This window comes from Zootoca vivipara, chromosome 7 (assembly GCF_963506605.1).
Source record: "Zootoca vivipara chromosome 7, rZooViv1.1, whole genome shotgun sequence".
NCBI classification, from domain to species: domain Eukaryota; kingdom Metazoa; phylum Chordata; class Lepidosauria; order Squamata; family Lacertidae; genus Zootoca; species Zootoca vivipara.
In genome coordinates, this window is record NC_083282.1 from 78,105,818 (window position 1) to 78,123,868 (window position 18,051).

General features: G+C 43.1%; 1 protein-coding gene across 2 annotated transcripts in view; it reads right to left on the minus strand.

Annotated features, from left to right (window-relative positions):
• The window catches only part of PEDS1 (plasmanylethanolamine desaturase 1), a 35,288-nt gene extending 21,698 nt beyond the window's left edge, over positions 1-13,590 (minus strand). Inside the window, exons 1-2 of one of the 2 annotated variants that reach the window (XM_035121665.2) lie at positions 13,214-13,590; positions 2,474-2,593 (exon numbers count right to left, since the gene is read on the minus strand). In XM_035121665.2, coding sequence (XP_034977556.1) covers positions 2,474-2,593; positions 13,214-13,517 — 424 coding nt within the window. In that variant the 5' untranslated portion in view covers positions 13,518-13,590. The remainder of the gene's footprint in view (positions 1-2,473; positions 2,594-13,213) is intronic. The other variant, XM_035121666.2, reaches the window with a different exon arrangement.
• Between the last annotated feature and the right edge of the window lie 4,461 nt (positions 13,591-18,051).

An 18,051-nucleotide genomic window follows, 5' to 3' on the forward strand; every position in this document is an offset into this window, starting at 1 on the left:
GGCCAAATCATGTCACAAAAATTAGGGTGTGCATTAGATTTGATGGCGCCAGCAAATGGTTTTAAGGCATGCATGTCCAAAGTCTATTTCGGGGGCCTAATCCAGTCCGCCGGTCGGTTTAATCCCGCCCCTGTGGCAGTTTATTTCCTGGGGTAAAATCCAATAAAAGGTTCAACAACTTCAATAATAATAAAAAAATAGTTCACTTCATCAAATCTGGCCCTCTTTGAAAAAAGTTTGGACACCCCTGGAATTGAGGTGCACATTAATGCAATGGTGCATTAGATTCGTGCAAATACGGTAATTTTAATGGATCTACTCCAAGTATAACTTCATTGAACACCATCCTTGCTTACTATCTTTCAGCAAAACGAATTTATTATCAGTTGAGTTTTCATCGACCAGTGGCCACTTCATGAGCTGCATAAAGTCATAGCAGTTTCTGGTTGCAATCATTTTATTTGTTTTATAATTGTCTATTTTATTATTGTAACCCATCCTGGACAGGTAAGAAATCCAATGAATTAGAATTTTTTTAAAAAAAATTCTTCAGCAGATATGTACAATGACCAAAAGGGAAAACTGCAAATGATTGGGTTAAATGGCTAAATGGTAATAAAATGCAAAAAGGAACAATTTATATGTGAAGGCAATAGACACATTTTTTAAAAGCAAAAAATGCAATAGCAGCTGCAAGGAAATTTAAGCAGCCTATAGATGGTGGGTGGGTGGAGCAGAAGTCTCTCTCTGTCATAGTCCCTGCAAAATTTAACTCTCTGAAGCTGCTCTGTGAAAGCGTCCCTTGAGATGCAAGTAGCAGCTCCAGAGAGGCTGTTTTTGTGAAGCTGCTCCAGATTTGTGGCTGCTCCAGTTTCCGCCACAGCTGCTATTTACATTTAGACAGGACATTAACAGAATCCCAAACCAGAACCAGATCCCAAAGCCAGAGAGAACAAGCCACAAAAAGCTGCTCCTGGGGGACCTGTATTGAGATGAATGGGTTTCACACCAGGCACTCTCATAAGGCACAACACCATACGCAGCATTAATTTGCAGTAATTTCTCTGAAAGTCAACAAATACATTTTATGAATGACAACACCACACTGTATTTTTCGCTCCATAGGACGCACTTTTTTCCTCCTCAAGAGTAAGGGGAAATCTCTGTGCGTCCTATGGAGCGAATGCCATGGCTCCAGCAGCAGGATCCCTTGGCTGCCGCTGCAATCAGGAGCTGAGGGATGCCTCCACCGCTGGAGCCATGGCTCCTGCCCTTCGCTCCTCGGTGCGCTCTATTGACAATTTACAATTAAGTGCCGAGGAGCCAGCCAAATAAAGTTATTGCTTATGTATCAGGTGTCAGAATGATATCTTTGTATTCGTTTAAGTATTTATAAACCACACTTTCATGTAAAATATCACAAGGCAGTATACAGCCTAACAGCACAGTATTACAATAAAAAACAGCTGTAAACATGTCGAACACATTAGTAAAGCTGGTTGGCAAAGAATCTCAGGTTTGAAAGGCCTGTCTGAGTATTAGCTCTTAGAAGACATCTAAAAGCAAGTGATAGTGGCTCCTGCTGAACTGCTTACAGGCAACGCATTCCACAGGGCAGGGCCTACCACAATAAATGCTTGGTCCTGGGAAGGGCTAGCCAAACCTCAGGGTTTCTTGGGCCAGGTGCTGTTATGGTACCAATTTACTGGACAGCACAAGTCAAGGCAGAAATTTACCGTATTTTTTCCGTGTATTGGACGCCCCCAATTTTTGGGGACCTCAAATAAGAAAATGGGGGGAAATTGCCCTGACTTGTTGACATTTGGGGGGGGGGAGGATTGCCCAGAAGCTAACAGCCCCACGCGTCTAACAGGCCACCTATCAGCTGTTCCCTCACCGGCAATCAGTGAGCTTTGGGGGGGGGCAGAGTTAAGCTTTTTTTGGGGGGAAGAGTGGTGAAGTTTTTTTCCCCAATTACTTTTAACACTTTTCGCCTTTCCCGCAGAGCCTCCATACAGTATTCTGCTTGCCTCCTCCCACTCTGCCTGCCCTACAGCTGGGAGGGAGGCTGTAGGCAATCCGTTTTTGCTGTGTGGTGTCTTCGCACGGCTCCATTTGTGCGCGGGCGGCACAACGTTACATAGGAAGAGCGCGGCGATTGAAGTAATATCCCCACTCTGCGCCCTTAACATCACCAAAACATCGTGCCTTGCGCTCCTCCTGTGTAATGTTGCACACAAATGGAGCTGAGCAAAGATGCAGCACAGCAAAAACAGATCGCACACAGCCTCCCCCACACAGCCTCTGTCTACAGGGCGGGCAGAGTGCAAGGAGGCAAGCAGACTTGAGAATGCCCCATGGGAAAGGCGCAGAGGGGAGAGATATCTTTCTTCGCCGCAGCCAACTGGAGAGGCAGTGCCACTGTGCACTTCTGCAATTCGCCTACTGTATTATATAATCAGTTCGTACTTACAAATCCCAAAAATAATTGAGAAGGCATGTTCCAGTCTCAAGCAGAAGAGAAGATGGTAGAAGTTGAAAGACATCAGAGAAAAACACAGGATGACACTAATCCATTCCTGCAGTCTCTTCCCTGTTTAACAAAAAAGAGCATTTTTTTTATTTAACAGGTAGATTGAACAGTGAACACACACACAGCTTATTTTTAAATTCCACATTGAATCAATTAATTGATGAGAACTACAAATTTGTGGAATAAAAGACTTTGCAAGTAAAGTACGGACTAACCAGTGAAACACATTGGCAATATATCCAATTGAAACATGTTGGAAAGGCAGTTTGGTCCTGACACTATAGCAGCATCGGAAACACCCATGCTGTTACAAGATTTAATCCCTGCAACAAAAACAAAAAATCCTACACTAGCACTACATAAAACTTTACTTAACAGGAAGAAATACGATTTAGAATATGAAAGACAAAAATGGAGTAGAGAGCTAGGAGTACAGATAACAAATGATATATGGGAGACAAGTATAAAGTCAATAGAAAAAGCCTCTATGGATTTAAGACTTAGACTTATTCAACAGAAAATAGTATTTAGAGTCCACTGGACTCCAGCAAGATTATATCAGAAGAAAATAACAAGCGCAGATAATTGCTGGAGATGTGGGAGTAAAAATGTGAACCTAATACATATGTTGATTAACTGCCCAATGATCAGACCATTCTGGAGCGAGTTTAGGATATTTATAGCAAAAGTAATAAAAAGAAATTGTTATTTAGGGCAACTGAATTTAATTCTAAATTCCATTCCGGAAACTTGGGGCCAAAAAAGTGGTTGTATCGTGCTATATTAGAAGCAAAAAAAACTTGTTTTGATGAATTGGAAGAGTCACAAAAAGATTCCACTGAGCATATGGATTGATAATATGGACAGGTTAGCTACATACGAAAGAATTGCTTGTTGACACAAAATAAGAATGAATATGAAGAAATTTGGAATGAATATCTAAGTGACAAGACGGATAACAGTGGGAAATAGAGGGGGGAGCCTCAATGGTGCCCCTCTGGAGGCTTCACCCGGGCAAAAAAAAACCCCAGCAAGCCCCCCCTACCCCATAGCTACGGCTCTGCCTGAAAGTCTTACTTGTGGTGGCATTACCCTTGCGTATAGGACTGTATTGCTTAGAAATTAATGAGTGAAATTCTACATTGTGCTATTACAAATGTTACATCTACTCAATAATTTCAGCTTGCCAGATGGAATGATGCCCCCTCTCTCCCCCCACCTCCATTGTTCTAGTACCGGTAGCTCTTCTGACTCCTCCCCACTCCCCGAACCAATTCTTGGAGGGCACAGGGAGGGGCGAGGGAGGAAAGCCCCATTGTGCAAGCAGAAGTCCCTGCACAGGGCTTCTACCGAACCCACGGCCCTGAGATTAAGAGACTCATGCTCTTTAATGTGCCAAATTGAAGAAGTGTATCTTGCATTATCCACCACCCCCAAACACAAGAAATGATTCTCTGAGGTCTCTGTTGGCTTACTATACATACGGTGCTAGGTTTGAGGTGCAAATCTATTACATCCCGTAGGGTAAGAGGTCATTTGAATGCAACTAGAAGCTGCACTCCGAGGAAACACTAACTACAGCTTAGGCCAGGGATCCCCAAACTAAGGCCCGGGGGCTGGATGCGGCCCAACTGCCTTCTAAATCCGGCCCGCGGACGGTCCGGGAATCAGCATGTTTTTACATGAGTAGAATGTGTCCTTTTATTTAAAATGCATCTCTGGGTTACTTGTGGGGCCTGCCTGGTGTTTTTACATGAGTGGAATGTGTCCTTTTACTGTATTTAAAATGCATCTCTGTGTTATTTGTGGGGCATAGGAATTCGTTCATATTTTCAAAATATAGTCCGGCCCCCCACAAGGTCTGAGGGACAGTGGACCGGCCCCCTGCTGAAAAAGTTTGCTGACCCCTGGCTTAGGCATTACAAGAACAAGCCTAGCCCTCCTTCCAGGCTAAAATGCTCTCCAACTAGTATAGCCACAAGGATAAGATCAGAAGCTTCCACTCCCGTTGAAAAATTAACTGCAGTTCAGTATGTCATCTACACATTGAATTTTGGTATGGAAATGGCATTTTTCTATGATCAGACATCTAGCATTAACCGGGTGATCCGTATCAGTGCTCAGACATACCAAGGTCCACCTGTAAGGGAGTGGGAAAGGTAACTGCATGAATGAACATAAATTTGCATAGAGCACACAGTTCACAAGGCCCTCTCTCTGCATAATGGTGAGGATAAGCTCCCTTCTCCACTATGCAAAGACAATGTGAGCCCAAGCAAACGCATGAACCAGGGAAGGATTAAGTGTACCTAAGCAAAGTATGCATAGCTTGCCCACACCCACACAAAGACTGGCCCTGTCTCAAATGAATCAAGCAAACCCGGAAATGTAGCTTTAGGTCAGGCATGGGCAAACTCGGCCCTCCAGATGTTTTGGGACTACAACTCCCATCATCCCTGACCACTGGTCCTCTTGGCTAGGGATGATGGGAGTTGTAGTCCCAAAACATCTGGAGGGCTGATTTTGCCTATGCCTGCTTTAGGTGATACACGAGAAACTGCATGAAGTCAGTCTGTGCAGTTTGCACAAACCCATAGCTGCCACAGGTAGAACATGACAGAATACAAAACCGACAGCATGTTTTCAGACATGGGTATGATCACAACATGGGTATTATTCTAAGTCAGCCTCTATGGCATCCAAGTTAATTAATACCCACATTCTGCAGAGGAGCAACTGCACCCTAAATAGAAGAGCTAAATGCCCAAATCCACAAGGAACAATTAACATGCAGGAAACTTCATGGCTCTTTCATGCATCTCCCAAGGGAAACCATGTTCAAGCTGCTTGTGAAGACAACCCTGCCATTTCAAGTCAAAGCTGAGGATTTTGCAAAGTCAGTGGACCAAGAAGTCACCCCATATGCATGCATCCACGTGGAATCCCAATTTGTCCATATGGCCAAAAATAAACTTAACTGTGTAGTGCCTAGATTTAGATAGACAGCAAGTGCTGATAACGCTGTGGAGCCTTCAGTGACAAATAGCAAAACACCACGTACATTGCAACAACGGATTTTAAAGTGAATCACCATCTACACCAACACATTGTAAAGGTTTCAAGAACTGGTGGTCCAGGAGACAGCTTTCTCTGCAGGAGCCTGAAAACTGCAAGTCCCTACCTTATAGAGGTGCATCCAGCATAATTATTTGCCTTTTGTCACAAGCTGAAGACACACCCTGGCCTTTGACAGCTGAAAAATATTTTGGTGATTTACCTGGAAATTGCTAAATAATGTATGACTAAAATAAAAAAAATTCCTTCAGTAGCACCTTAAAGACCAACTAAGTTTATATTTTGGTATGAGCTTTCGTGTGCATGCACCAGGGTGGATAAAAATCAATGATTTTTTTTAAAAAATCAAAAAAATCGATTTTTTTTGATTTAAATTGGATTTTTTTGCTTTACATTGGATTTTTTTGCTTTAAATCGATTTTTTTGCTTTAAATTGGATTTTTTTAAATAAAATGCTTTTTGAGGAAAGAATATTACCATCCAAAGGTTATTCCATCATGAAATAAAGATTAGTTTTTTTTTATTATGTAGTATAAGGTTGTATATGTTTAATTTATGGGGTAAATAAATTCCATTAATCCATTCACCTCTTCCAGAGGTTTTTGTAAGATTATTGGGCAGTTTCTCTGCCTACAAGATATTATCACAGGTGCTTGGTTTACTTTTGCAGTTCTCAAAACTGAATTTGACTCAACAGAGATCACATGCCTCTTCTTCACAGGAAAAATGTTATAACATGAACAGAGTTGAGAAAAAGACCTTAATCCCATTGTTCTACAAACCTATGAATACAGAAGCAACCCCTTCAGTGCTAAGTTTCAAGAAGTTCAGTGAATAGAATAGAAACAATATTTTTCTGATTGTTTGGACAGTATTTAAGTTTTTCATGTGTAGGCTGGGCTGACAGTCTAAGTTTCTTAAAATATATATGTTTTGTTTTTGTTTAGCCAAATTAGTTAACAAACATGGATGTTTGTTTAAGCAAATAACATTTGCTGAAATGTTATTGTTTCAGTTGAATAAATCTATTTAAATTGTTATTATTAAGGTAATGATTATTTTTCTCCTTCCTAAGTACAACAGTAAAGTTGTCCAAATATGAATGATTAACCTATTAAACTGGGGATAAAAAAACTAATATGAAAAGTTGTTATTCTAAAAATCTTCATCTACTTGCATAATAAAGTTATACCAGCAAGAATTAGTCTTTATGATTTAAATCAACTATGATTTAAATCAAGCCTTACTGACTAGTGATTTAAATCGTCAGTTTGATTTAAATCAAATCCACCCTGGCATGCACACTTCTTCAGATACACAGATGTATGACTGTTGTTGTAATTGTGATTGGGTTCTATGTGGCTTTAAATTCTATTATTTGAGCCAATGTAACCCATCCTGGGAATTTAGAGTGAAGGGCAGGTAACAAACCTTAATAACAATGATTATCATTTGTATTTGTACAGCTGCCAGCTTTGTGACTCCTGAAGGGGAGCTTCAGGACTTTTTAACTGTGCAAATGAATTTAATCCATTTAGTGTGTTCATGATTTATGCCAGGCTTTTGGATCCACAAAGTTAACTACAGTCCACCAGCAGCTTGATAAAACTCCCTTTTTTTTTTTGCCAACTGCCTGAGAAAATGCTTGTCAAGCACCTGGCAAACCACAATTCATGGCCGCTTGGTTGTGTTGTGCTTGGTCATACAGTGTGTAAGTCTGGTGAACACACATTGCATCCACCAAGATTAGCAGATTCCCTTCAAAAGTACTGGGCTTAAATTGCCCACCAATTTTCACACACAAGAGACAGTGAAAGTAATAAGGTGCCTGCTTTGAGGACTGAAACTCTTCCCACAAATAGTCACGTTCATCTAATACAGAACATATTCTAAAGCAAGAGTATTACAGAATCTTCTCTTAACAAATTTAATATATACAAAATACAGATTTAATAAATGATGATGACGATGATAAACATTCAGATACTGGAACAGGCAGATTTGATGTGTTGACAAGCTGCTCACTGTTTCAACCTCAGCGGCAAACAGGTAAACTGTTTGGCTGGCATAGACCACCTGACAAATGCTAAATAGCACAGGAAACCGGAGAGCTGAAAATCCACAATCCGCATATAGTGCACACTCTTACTTATATTTAAACCTGCCTGCTAAGGTGTTTTAGCCCAAAAACAGTTAAGGGTTTTTCTGTTGAAAGCAGCAAAAATGGTCACAGCCACTAAACGCTGCAATGCATTTTATTCACTTGAATGATTTAGGTTGAGCGAAGGGAAAAGTCTGCTGGCAATGTGCCAAAGACACCTGCAATTATCTTGCAACGGCGGCAGAAAATTTCCCACCACGTGAAATTTTGAAGTTATTTTACCTGTTACTGTAACAGTGTAACTGCAAATGAACTGTCAGTTCACATCCATAATGGGTGGTATCCTGGTCTCCCTTTTCTGATGGAAGACATCTCTCAGCAGAATGTGGAGAGAAGCAAATTTCCTATGATACTACCTCTCTATCCATCACCCCCCCCCCGAACCTGCTCTACAGTGTCGCGGAAACCTATATAGAGCAAATTTAAGGGGGCTGTAGGGGGAGGGAGAATTGCTGAAACTGACATATGCCTTTCAACACAGATGGAGAAACAACTTATATGACCCAAGGTTTCTGAACACAGAGATGCACTAAGAGCATTTTGAAATCATCTGCAAATTAAAAACCAAGCATGAAAATCTATGTTGCTAAAAAAAAGTATGGAAGAGACCCTGAGTAGTTAAGAAGAAATGTCTATTAAATCCAAACGCCATGGTCTAATACAAGTTCTCCAGGCTGTCATTTACACTGGTGCATAGCCACATAGAAGTAAGTCAGAGCAAAGTGAATGATATAGTCACAGTAAATCTGCAAGCTGCACAAAGGAAACGTGGAATCACGTCTGCTGCCAACCTACATAATCCCAGTGACATTTAAAACATGTGTAATTCAATGTCATTTTTCTTTCGAAGCAACCGTCAGTGGAGTGAAGCAGAGAGTGGAATGCTCAGTGCCATGACAGCACATATAGATCTAGCTTAATTGTTATGAGAGATTGTTATGTGGTTTACAGCCCCTGCAAAGCCATGATTGTGATCATGGCTCCTGGAACAAGTTAAGTCACCCTCTTGGAGCATGTAAGCTTCCTGTTTCATAGAATCATAGAACTGGAGAACTGGAACGGGACCACAAGGATCATCTAATTCTAGTCCAACCCTCTGCAATGCAGGAATCTTTTGCCCAATGTGGGGCTCGAACCCACAACCCTGAGATTAAGAGCCCATGCTCTACCAACAGAGGTAACCCAGTTTGGCTTGCATAGAATTTTAAAAACTCTGGTTTCTTTTCTCAATTTAGGCTACTTTCTGCACCATCCTCTGGGGAGCACCAGTGATCCACAATTTACATTCAGTGAACTTTTTGTAAAGCATTCAATTTTGGCAAGAACTTGGGTAGCAATCATTAGACTCCTAGAAAAAAATAGGAAACCCTGTCCCCTTTTAAAGCCACACTTGTACAAACAGAACAAAAAACCTGCATTTTCTCAACTTCTTCAGAAATCACCTTAAGAAGAAAGGAAGTGCCACTGGAAATCAAATGTGGATCAACGAGACATTCCACTGCCAGGGTACAATGAACTGACTCAAGTTCCCTCCACCTCACTGTAAGAGGCACATGGGACTAAATCATAATTGCAGGCTTAGATTCTGAACAGAAACCTAGTATTTCCAGCATTACTCACACAAGTTGCCAATTTTCATTTACACATTATGAGTAGCGCAGTATTTAATATCCAAACACTTTAATAGGCTGCTACTCTTCCAGTTTCAGATATTCAGATTGGGATGAGTGCTGGGTCACACATGGCTAAGAAGAAATCTGAAGCGAGAATCTGTTGAGCCAAGTCCAACATTTTATTTTTTAGGCCACAATGTTAGTTACAAACAATGGAAGTGCAGGGCTTCAGATCTAGAAACATAAGGAAAGCTTTTCCAACAGCTTCACTTTTAAGCCTGTTCAGTAACCAGATTGCTTAGACGTCTGTTCTGTGAAAGGGAAGGACTGCTAAGTCCTATTACCACTGATGCCATCCCCTTAATAATACACACCCCTTTCCTCTGGGTTGACAAAAAGTGGGTCAGGCAGTACCCCCTCAGAGGACCTGATTAAAGTGGAGAGCCTTTAGCTGCCGCATTCCTATTTTAAGCCTCTTCCAAACCTTAAAAAGTTCTGATTAAGGAAGCAAACTCCTTTAGGAGCACAAAGGGTTCCTATTCGTGCTGTAACCTTGAACAAGACATATTTGCTGTTCCTACAATAACTGCAAAACAGGGACACTGCCAGCTCTTGCGTGTGCTAGATTTCTGGAACAAAATCAATATAGCCTGACATGTCCTCAGACAACTGGATTTCAGACTCCCCAGACACCTTTAAAAATGTTCAGAATAGCCTGTGAAGGAGACTTAAATGTGGGGTTAATCAGTTGATTCTGCTATGAACATGAGCTTGCTCTAAAACAGACTTGTAAATAGCCGCTCACTCAAGCAGAGTCCCAAGTCACCTGCTGGTGACTAAGACAGTGAAGCTTTTGTAAATTTCAGGAGTTGGATCTTCTGTGGCACACTGATGTGCCATGAATAACACAGACAGGTTAAGTGGGGTGGACTAGTGACTCACAGGCTTATTTGCATGCTTGTCTCAAGAAGTCCAACACAGAATCCTAAGCCTTTCCAAATGCAATTAAGACTGCAGTTAAAAAAAATACCTTAAACACTTTCTTATACACTGAAGAGATGCCAGCTCCTATCAGCAGTGGCTGACAAAACAGAATTGAATCAAGAAGATCAGTTTGCACTGCAACTGCATCCACTAAGGGCTTGCATCTGCAGGCTTCATTCACTAGAGCCTGGGATGGGTGGGGTTTTGTCTTTCAGTACAGCAAGAAAGTGACCTAAAAAGCACACTTATAAGCCTTAGTCACATGAGGCAGGAAAGTTACCGAAGGAAGTACGTGCTATTTCCTGAATAAAGGCGGGACTAGATTCTCAGTGTTTGGCTGGCCAAGACAAAATGTCTTGTGCTGAACTGAAGGAGGACCCAAGTTTCTGAAAGCCATGTATATCTAAGTTACCAGCGAGTTTTGCTGCTTATTATTTCTTAAATGGTTCTATGAAGGGCAAGGGAAATAGGGAATCCTGTGAAGGTCTCTGACTTTTCTCCAGATTCCTGTTCCAACTGCCAGCCATATGGCACTTACTAAAAAAGGATAAAATATTTATGATGGGTCACAAAAAGGATTTCAAATGACTAGCATGCACTGAATTTCTGGCAACACCTCTGACCTTAATGCCCTCTGTTAGGGGTGCTTACCAACAGCGAGCAGGGCCATTCGATCATCTCTCCCTTTTCTGTTTCAGACACCTTTCTCTCACTCTCCCCACCCAGAGGGCAACTGGGGAAAGCAGATCATTCTTGACAGAGTCCTGAACCAATCACTTGCAGTGGGTTTCCACCACTAAATCTACAGTATTTCACTACATCTTTCTCCTCTCACAAAATGGGGCTGAGGGCTGCCTAGCCCAGCACAAAATGTTCTATCAGCCATGTAGCAGCTACCCATGAGGCTGAGATAACAAATATCTGATCAAATCACACTGGCTGGGCCAACAGAATGGTCTGCCCAAAATAATCAGTCTCTGAGATTCAAGGGAAAGGCCAACCAGTCAGGGCCTGTCCTCATGGCTGGGTAAATTATTTTAAGTAGGGTTTCAGCTAGATGCCCGGTAGTGAAACTGAACTTAGAAACTATTAAAAAATGAAACTTTATTGCATGCCCATTTTTCTGTTCACCACACCCAAAGCTGGAAACACAAGAATTACCTGCTTGCTTACCCTCACACCACCTAGAAGAGTAAACTAATGCTAGAGCTGATAGGGGCACCCTCCAGACAGACTTCCACTTCTATCAGCTCCAACCAGCAAGTCTAACTGGCAGGATAATGGGAATTGTAGTCCGAAATCTGGAGGGCCACAGGTTCTCCCCATTACAGGGCTGCAAAAAGGGTTCAAAGAGCTCCTCCATATGATACAGTATATACACCCAACATAGTACGGTAACTCATTTCAGGGAAAAACTGAAATGACCACTGGGCCTTTGTAACACTACTTTTGGAGAAGAAAAAAAGTTTGAAAAGCATTAGGAAAAAAGTAAGGAGGCAGCCAGAATGGAGAGAAAAAGACCATCTGAAGACAGCACTCTAATATGAGCATAGCATCCTACCCCCAAAACAGGAAATGGGCAACTACTCAAACACACTTTTTCGTAAAATGAATCATCATATCCAGATTTTTCTTTAAATTCATATGCAGTGGGAATACTAAAGCACATGTGAATATGTAAGATCATGCCATTCCTCACTGTAAAACGATAGATAATAGGGTTTTTTTTGGCCTTGTAGTCTAAACTTGCCACAAAATATATTACCTGCCCTAACCACCCAAAGCCACTATGAATAAATACATCCAACATCACTTCTGTTAAGATACACAGCCTCAGGCTTTTAGCAAATCTCCTGGGAAATAATCCCTCAGTGGAGACTGTTAAGGACATGGCTACTTTATAGTAGTTATTTGAGTGTAAAAAATGGTCAGGTTTGCCAGTGTGAGCTTTTGCAACATACCTGACTCTATGCCTCCAGAAAATCATCTCACACATTACATGGCAACAACCACACATTTGCCACGCAACAGAGATTTGCAGCTAATCACAGCTGGCAAGGATCCTTTTAATTTTTGTTTGTTGACTTTACAGGTCAAGTTCACAGTCCCATTACTTTTACCAGAAAATCACTACACTGAAAAAAATATCTATATAAAGAAACAGTAGTTAATTAACAATATTCTGCCGACTAAATCTGAATTTCAAGTACTGTATGCATGCCCACATTCCAGCTGGTCTCAAAACCTTCTCTTCCACTTCACATCCACAAGTATTGCCACTTCTAGGATGGACCTGCATATGTCAAAGGACCAATTAGAACAATATTTTCTGGATTCGTTTGATAAATCCGTTTGTTTAGCTAATAAAGGAACCACGGAGTCTCATATATATATATATATGATTAAATAACTGGGCAAATTATTTTCAACCAACTAACCTACCCAATTAGCTAAGCAATAAAATCTAGTCACGACTTGCAGAAAGAAAAGTTGGTTAGAGCATGGTGCCGATTTGCCTTCTCTAGCAGTAGAATATTCCCAGAAACTCCCTTTTCAGGGGAGTCAGTTCACACACCCGGCTGCCATTCCTCAAGTGCGCAACAATCCCGAGTAGTAGAGTAAAGGAGATGTTCCTTGCAGGTGTGAACCAGGCCACGCTTTCCACCAGGGGCGAAGTGTGTGCGTGTGCGGGGAAGGCTTCAAACGTTCCAGGTGCGCGTCCGAAGGCAGATATTGGGCGTCACGTGTGAACAGAACCCTTAACCTGCGTCAGACCCGGAGTCCCACCCGCGCCACGTTTTAACCCAGAGGCAAGAGAAAGAACACCCCCCCTCACGCCGGCCTCACCGGGGGAGTAGAGCTCGGCCAGTTCGCGGGCTCCGGCGTGCTGGGCTCCCCAGCGGGGACCGGCGCCTTCGGGGTCCCCTTGGGTAGTTGACGCAGCGGCCTCCGCCTCGGACACCGCCCTGCTCGCCCGGCTCCGGGCGCACTCGGCCGTGGCCCGGCCGCGGCCTCGCTCCCCGTCTTCGTTCTGCTGCTCACGGAGGCCGGCTTCGTCCTGGAGCTCCGGCCCCGCCATGGCTCGCGCTCCAGCGCCCGGGGCGCCTCCTGGCAGAAGCGACGAGGGCGGCGGCGGCGGCGGGAGCAGCATCGCGAGGCAACCCGCCCAAAGGCCAGCCGCCGCGCGCGACTCGCCGCCTCTTTCTCGCCCTGCAGGAGGGAGGGGGCAGGGAGGGAGGGGGCGGGCCCAGAGGGCCCGGGCCACGCCCCTCCGAGGAGGAAGGCCCGACCAATCAGAGGAGGTTCGCACGCGACCGCGCGCCGCAGCCGGCCAATGGCGCCCGAGCTAAGCGAGCGGGAGGGAGGGGCGACCTCCTCGGGGGGCCGGCGGGTTCAGGTCCCCGCCCACTCCTCTTGAGGGAGGCGCTGGAGGGAACGCCCCCTTTTCCTCGCCGCTCTCTCTCTCTTCTGTCCCTCCCGTAGGGGGCGTTATGGAGGGGGAGGGGAAGGGGGCGGGGCAACCCATGTGGCAGCCTTGGCGCCGCGCGCTAAAGGAAAAGCCCCCCCCCCCCCTGTAGATTCCGAAGCGCGCCTTGGACTTTAGGACGGAGCAATGCAAACGGGGTGGGGGTGGCGCGCTTCTGTAGCATCAAATCCAGATAGGCGGCTATATAGGGTGTTTAAATTAAATGTTCAGGTATTTTTCATAAGGGTGTGTTGTGTCGATCCTGGCTGTTGCAGCAAAAAGCATAGCGTTTGTGGCATCATAAAAGGGAAATAGAAGCTTATTAGGGCGTCAGCTTTCGTAGGCTACAGCTCACTTCACCAGATGCATGAAGTGTTCTGCAGTACTGAGTTACAGGTGTCCGTGTGCACAAACACACGCACAGCTTGCTGCAGGTTGGGTGAGATTCCAAACGGGTCGGAGAAATGCAGAACTGAAACGTCTTGTTCAAATGTGAGGTTGCATTTAAATCATTGTGGATGGCTGTTGCAGGAGTTGCTTTGGCACCAGCCGTGGGAAAGCCGACATATAATTAAAGGCAGCTTTTGCCCTTAAAAGGTGGCCTTTCAAAACAAAATAAATTGTATAGATAAATGAAGCCCGGGTTGCCTCATTCAGAAGTAATGGCAGGGCCGGCCCACCCATGAGGCAAGGTCCGACGATGGTCTCAAGAAGCAGGGTCTCTTGAGTTCCTGGGAGCTGGACTGATTCCCAAATAAGTGTGCTAGAAGAGCGAAGCTGTTAGAAAACCTTCAAGTTCAGAGACATGGGAACACAGAGCTGCCTTTTAGGGAGTTGGACCATCGATCTATCTAGCTCAGTATTCTCTGCAATAACTGGCAGCAGCTCTCCAGGATTTCAGATAGGTTTCCTCACTCTACCTGAAGATGCTGAGGATTGAACCCAGAACCTTCTGCACAAAAAGCAGATGCTCTACCACTGAGCCACAATATACTTTGGGGATGAAATAATAATAATAATAATAATAATAATAATAATAATAATAATAATAATAATAATAATAATTGAGGAATATTGTGGTCTTCATGCCCTTCTTCTGGTCTTTCTGGAGACATCTGGTAGACCAGTTCTGGAAAGAGAAGAAACTGATCTGGGTTGGTGTCATTCTACAGTATTTCGACAATGTCCCCTATTATCTATTTGTTCCTATGTTTCTTATACCCTGGTCCTATGCATATTTACTTGGAAATGTGTCTTACTTGAGTTTGCTCCTAAGCATAAGTGTACATGGGACTTAAAGAATGCCTTTGTCTATCACTATTATGCCCCATCCAGTGATGATAACCATTGTAACCATAGTAGCATCGACTCATAATGTTGTGCCGTGACCACGTCATGGAATGGTTAGCAACGCTGGCATAGTATTATAGGCATGACATTGCATTGGTGCATCTGTCCTGGAGCCTAGATTTATTGATTTATTTGCCAATATTTGTATCTTACAAGACTAGGCCCAAATGAGTCACTGCTCATTCATTATGTCACAATCAACCAGAGGGAAGCGATGGAACATACAAGTGTGAATGTGAAGTGGATAACCAGTGGGTGCCAGAGAAGTCAAAATCTTACTGTTTTATTTATTTGACAATTTTGGGGGAATAATTTTTTTATTGAAATTTGCAAGTAATTGACATATATACTTCAATATATAATAATTTTATCTTTTCTCAACTTCCCGTCCCATTTTCTAGGGTGTTTTAATTCCGTCCCCCCTTTGCTGCACAATACCTTCTATTTCAGGCATCCCCAAACTGCGGCCCTCCAGATGTTTTGGCCTACAACTCCCATGATCCCTAGCTAACAGGACCAGTGGTCGAGGAAGATGGGAATTGTAGTTCAAAACATCTGGAGGGCCGAGTTTGGGGGTGCCTGTTCTATTTCATATACCAACACAATACTGTGTGCTCTAATTCCTTCTGTTGCTTATATTTCAAACCCTGCTTGCAGGTTCATCAAACTAATATTTCTTTAAATAGTTCAAAAAAGGCTTCCATTCTTCCACAAAGCTCTCATTGTTAGATCCTTTTATTTTGGCTGTTAACTTTGCCAATTCTGCATAGTCCGTCGCCTTGCTTATCCATTATTCTTTGGTGGGAACTTAATCTTCCTTTTATTTGCCAAGAATTATATACCGCTTAATTGACGAAAGTCTTTAAGCAGCTTACATGGAACTGTATAAAATCTTTAATTAAAAGTATGAGCCAGATTTTGTACTATTTTGGTTGATATACCCTGCTGTAGATTTTGGATTCTTCACACAATAGCCAACTTTAGCACAGAAGAGTTGCTCAGACAACCTCAGTGTGATATCAGAATGTATGGTCAATAGCACTGCTTTTGTGACAACTGGACAAAAATAATCACCTATACCAGGAGTGAGGACCAGCTGTTGTTGGACTGCAACTCCCATAATCCCTGACCATCAGCCACAAGGGCTGGGGGTGATGGGAGTTGTTGTCCAATAAAAAACTCTAGATCCACAGGTTTCCCACCCCTGGCATAGACTGCGGTGATTTCTAGAGGGCTAGCCCTGTTAGTCTCTAGCAGCAAAATTTACCAAATCTGTCAAAGTCTACAAAACATGCCCCAATTAATATTGTACCTATTTTTTTTAAAGTGCCGCAAGAATCTGGTTGTTTTAGATTGTGATGAGACAGTAAATGTGCATGGACCCCAATAAAAAGGCTGAAAGGAACAGCAGCACACCCAAAGCAATTTCTTTTGGCTGCTTATTGTGGAACATGGGAAGCCTTGTTGCTTTCTTTTGTGCAGGCCACGGAACAGTGCGTCTGAAGAAGCAGCTCTGCCGGGATGCATTATTAAATAGAGAAGGTAAAAGCCAATCTGGAGTAATTTGCACATTGCAGCAAGCCAGGCTTGGGTATGTAGAAGAGGAGTGGGGGGCACATAACCCTCTTTTCCTGAAGGGACCCTAAGTAGGTCTCCCCCACTTCACTTGCTGTGCTCCCTGAGGGGAGCTAGGGTGCAGGCTGTGGTCAGGGGTTTATAAAGGGACCTTTAGTCAGCCCTACAGAGAGAACTCTGTAGTCCTATATACCATTTTTTGCAGTTTTCTTAAAAAAAAAAAGTTAAATGAAAGAATGATGATGATGATGATTAATTGAATTTATATACCGCCCTATACCCAGAGGAATGAATGAATGAATGGCTGCATAACAAATGCAGAAACCAAAGACCACTGGGTGTCAAATACAAATTTAAAAACAACTTTGGAGTATTTGCCAAATATTTGAACATGCAGAAAACAGCTGGGTGGATCTTTCCCCCCAAAGCCTGCTTTTTTAACCCCTTCTGGACATGAAATATTTCTGCTTATGTAGTCTTAAAACACTAGGCTGTGTACACACCATACGTTTAAAACGCATTGTTTACCCAACTGAATCCTGAGAGCTGTGTGTTTACCTCCCACGGAACTACAATTCCCAGCACCCTTAAGAAACTACAGTTCCCAGGATTCTTTGGGGGAAGTCATGTGCTTTAAAGGTATGGTGTGCACCCAGTACAAGAGACCTTTTCATTCCTCTGGGCACATGGAAACCTGCTTCACGTCCAGACACTCTGAAGGCAGCTGTGCATATCAGACTGACCTGTCTGTAATCATTAACCTATTTCTGAAAACAGAAGTTGAATAATTAAAGAAATATGAGTCTATTGAGCAAATGGTTGGCTAATATTCTCTGTTTTTCCTGGATTTACTGGACAGAGACTCTTTAATCAAATCCCATAGCAACTAACAGTGTGAATCTCCATAATTCAAGTTTCCTTATTACAGCCTTGCAGATAAATGCTTCCAAATTTTATATATATATATATATTTAGTGGTACCCAACATGCTAATTGGTGCTTCTGAATTTTGGTGCTGGAGGAGACTCTTGAGAGTCCCATGGACTGCAAGAAGATCAAACCTATCCATTCTGAAGGAAATCAGCCCTGAGTGCTCACTGGAAGGACAGATCGTGAAGCTGAGGCTCCAATACTTTGGCCACCTCATGAGAAGAGAAGAATCCTTGGAAAAGACCTTGATGTTGGGCAAGATGGAGGGCACTAGGAGAAGGGGACGACAGAGGACGAGATGGTTGGACAGTGTTCTCGAAGCTACGAACATGAGTTTGACCAAACTGCGGGAGGCAGTGGAAGA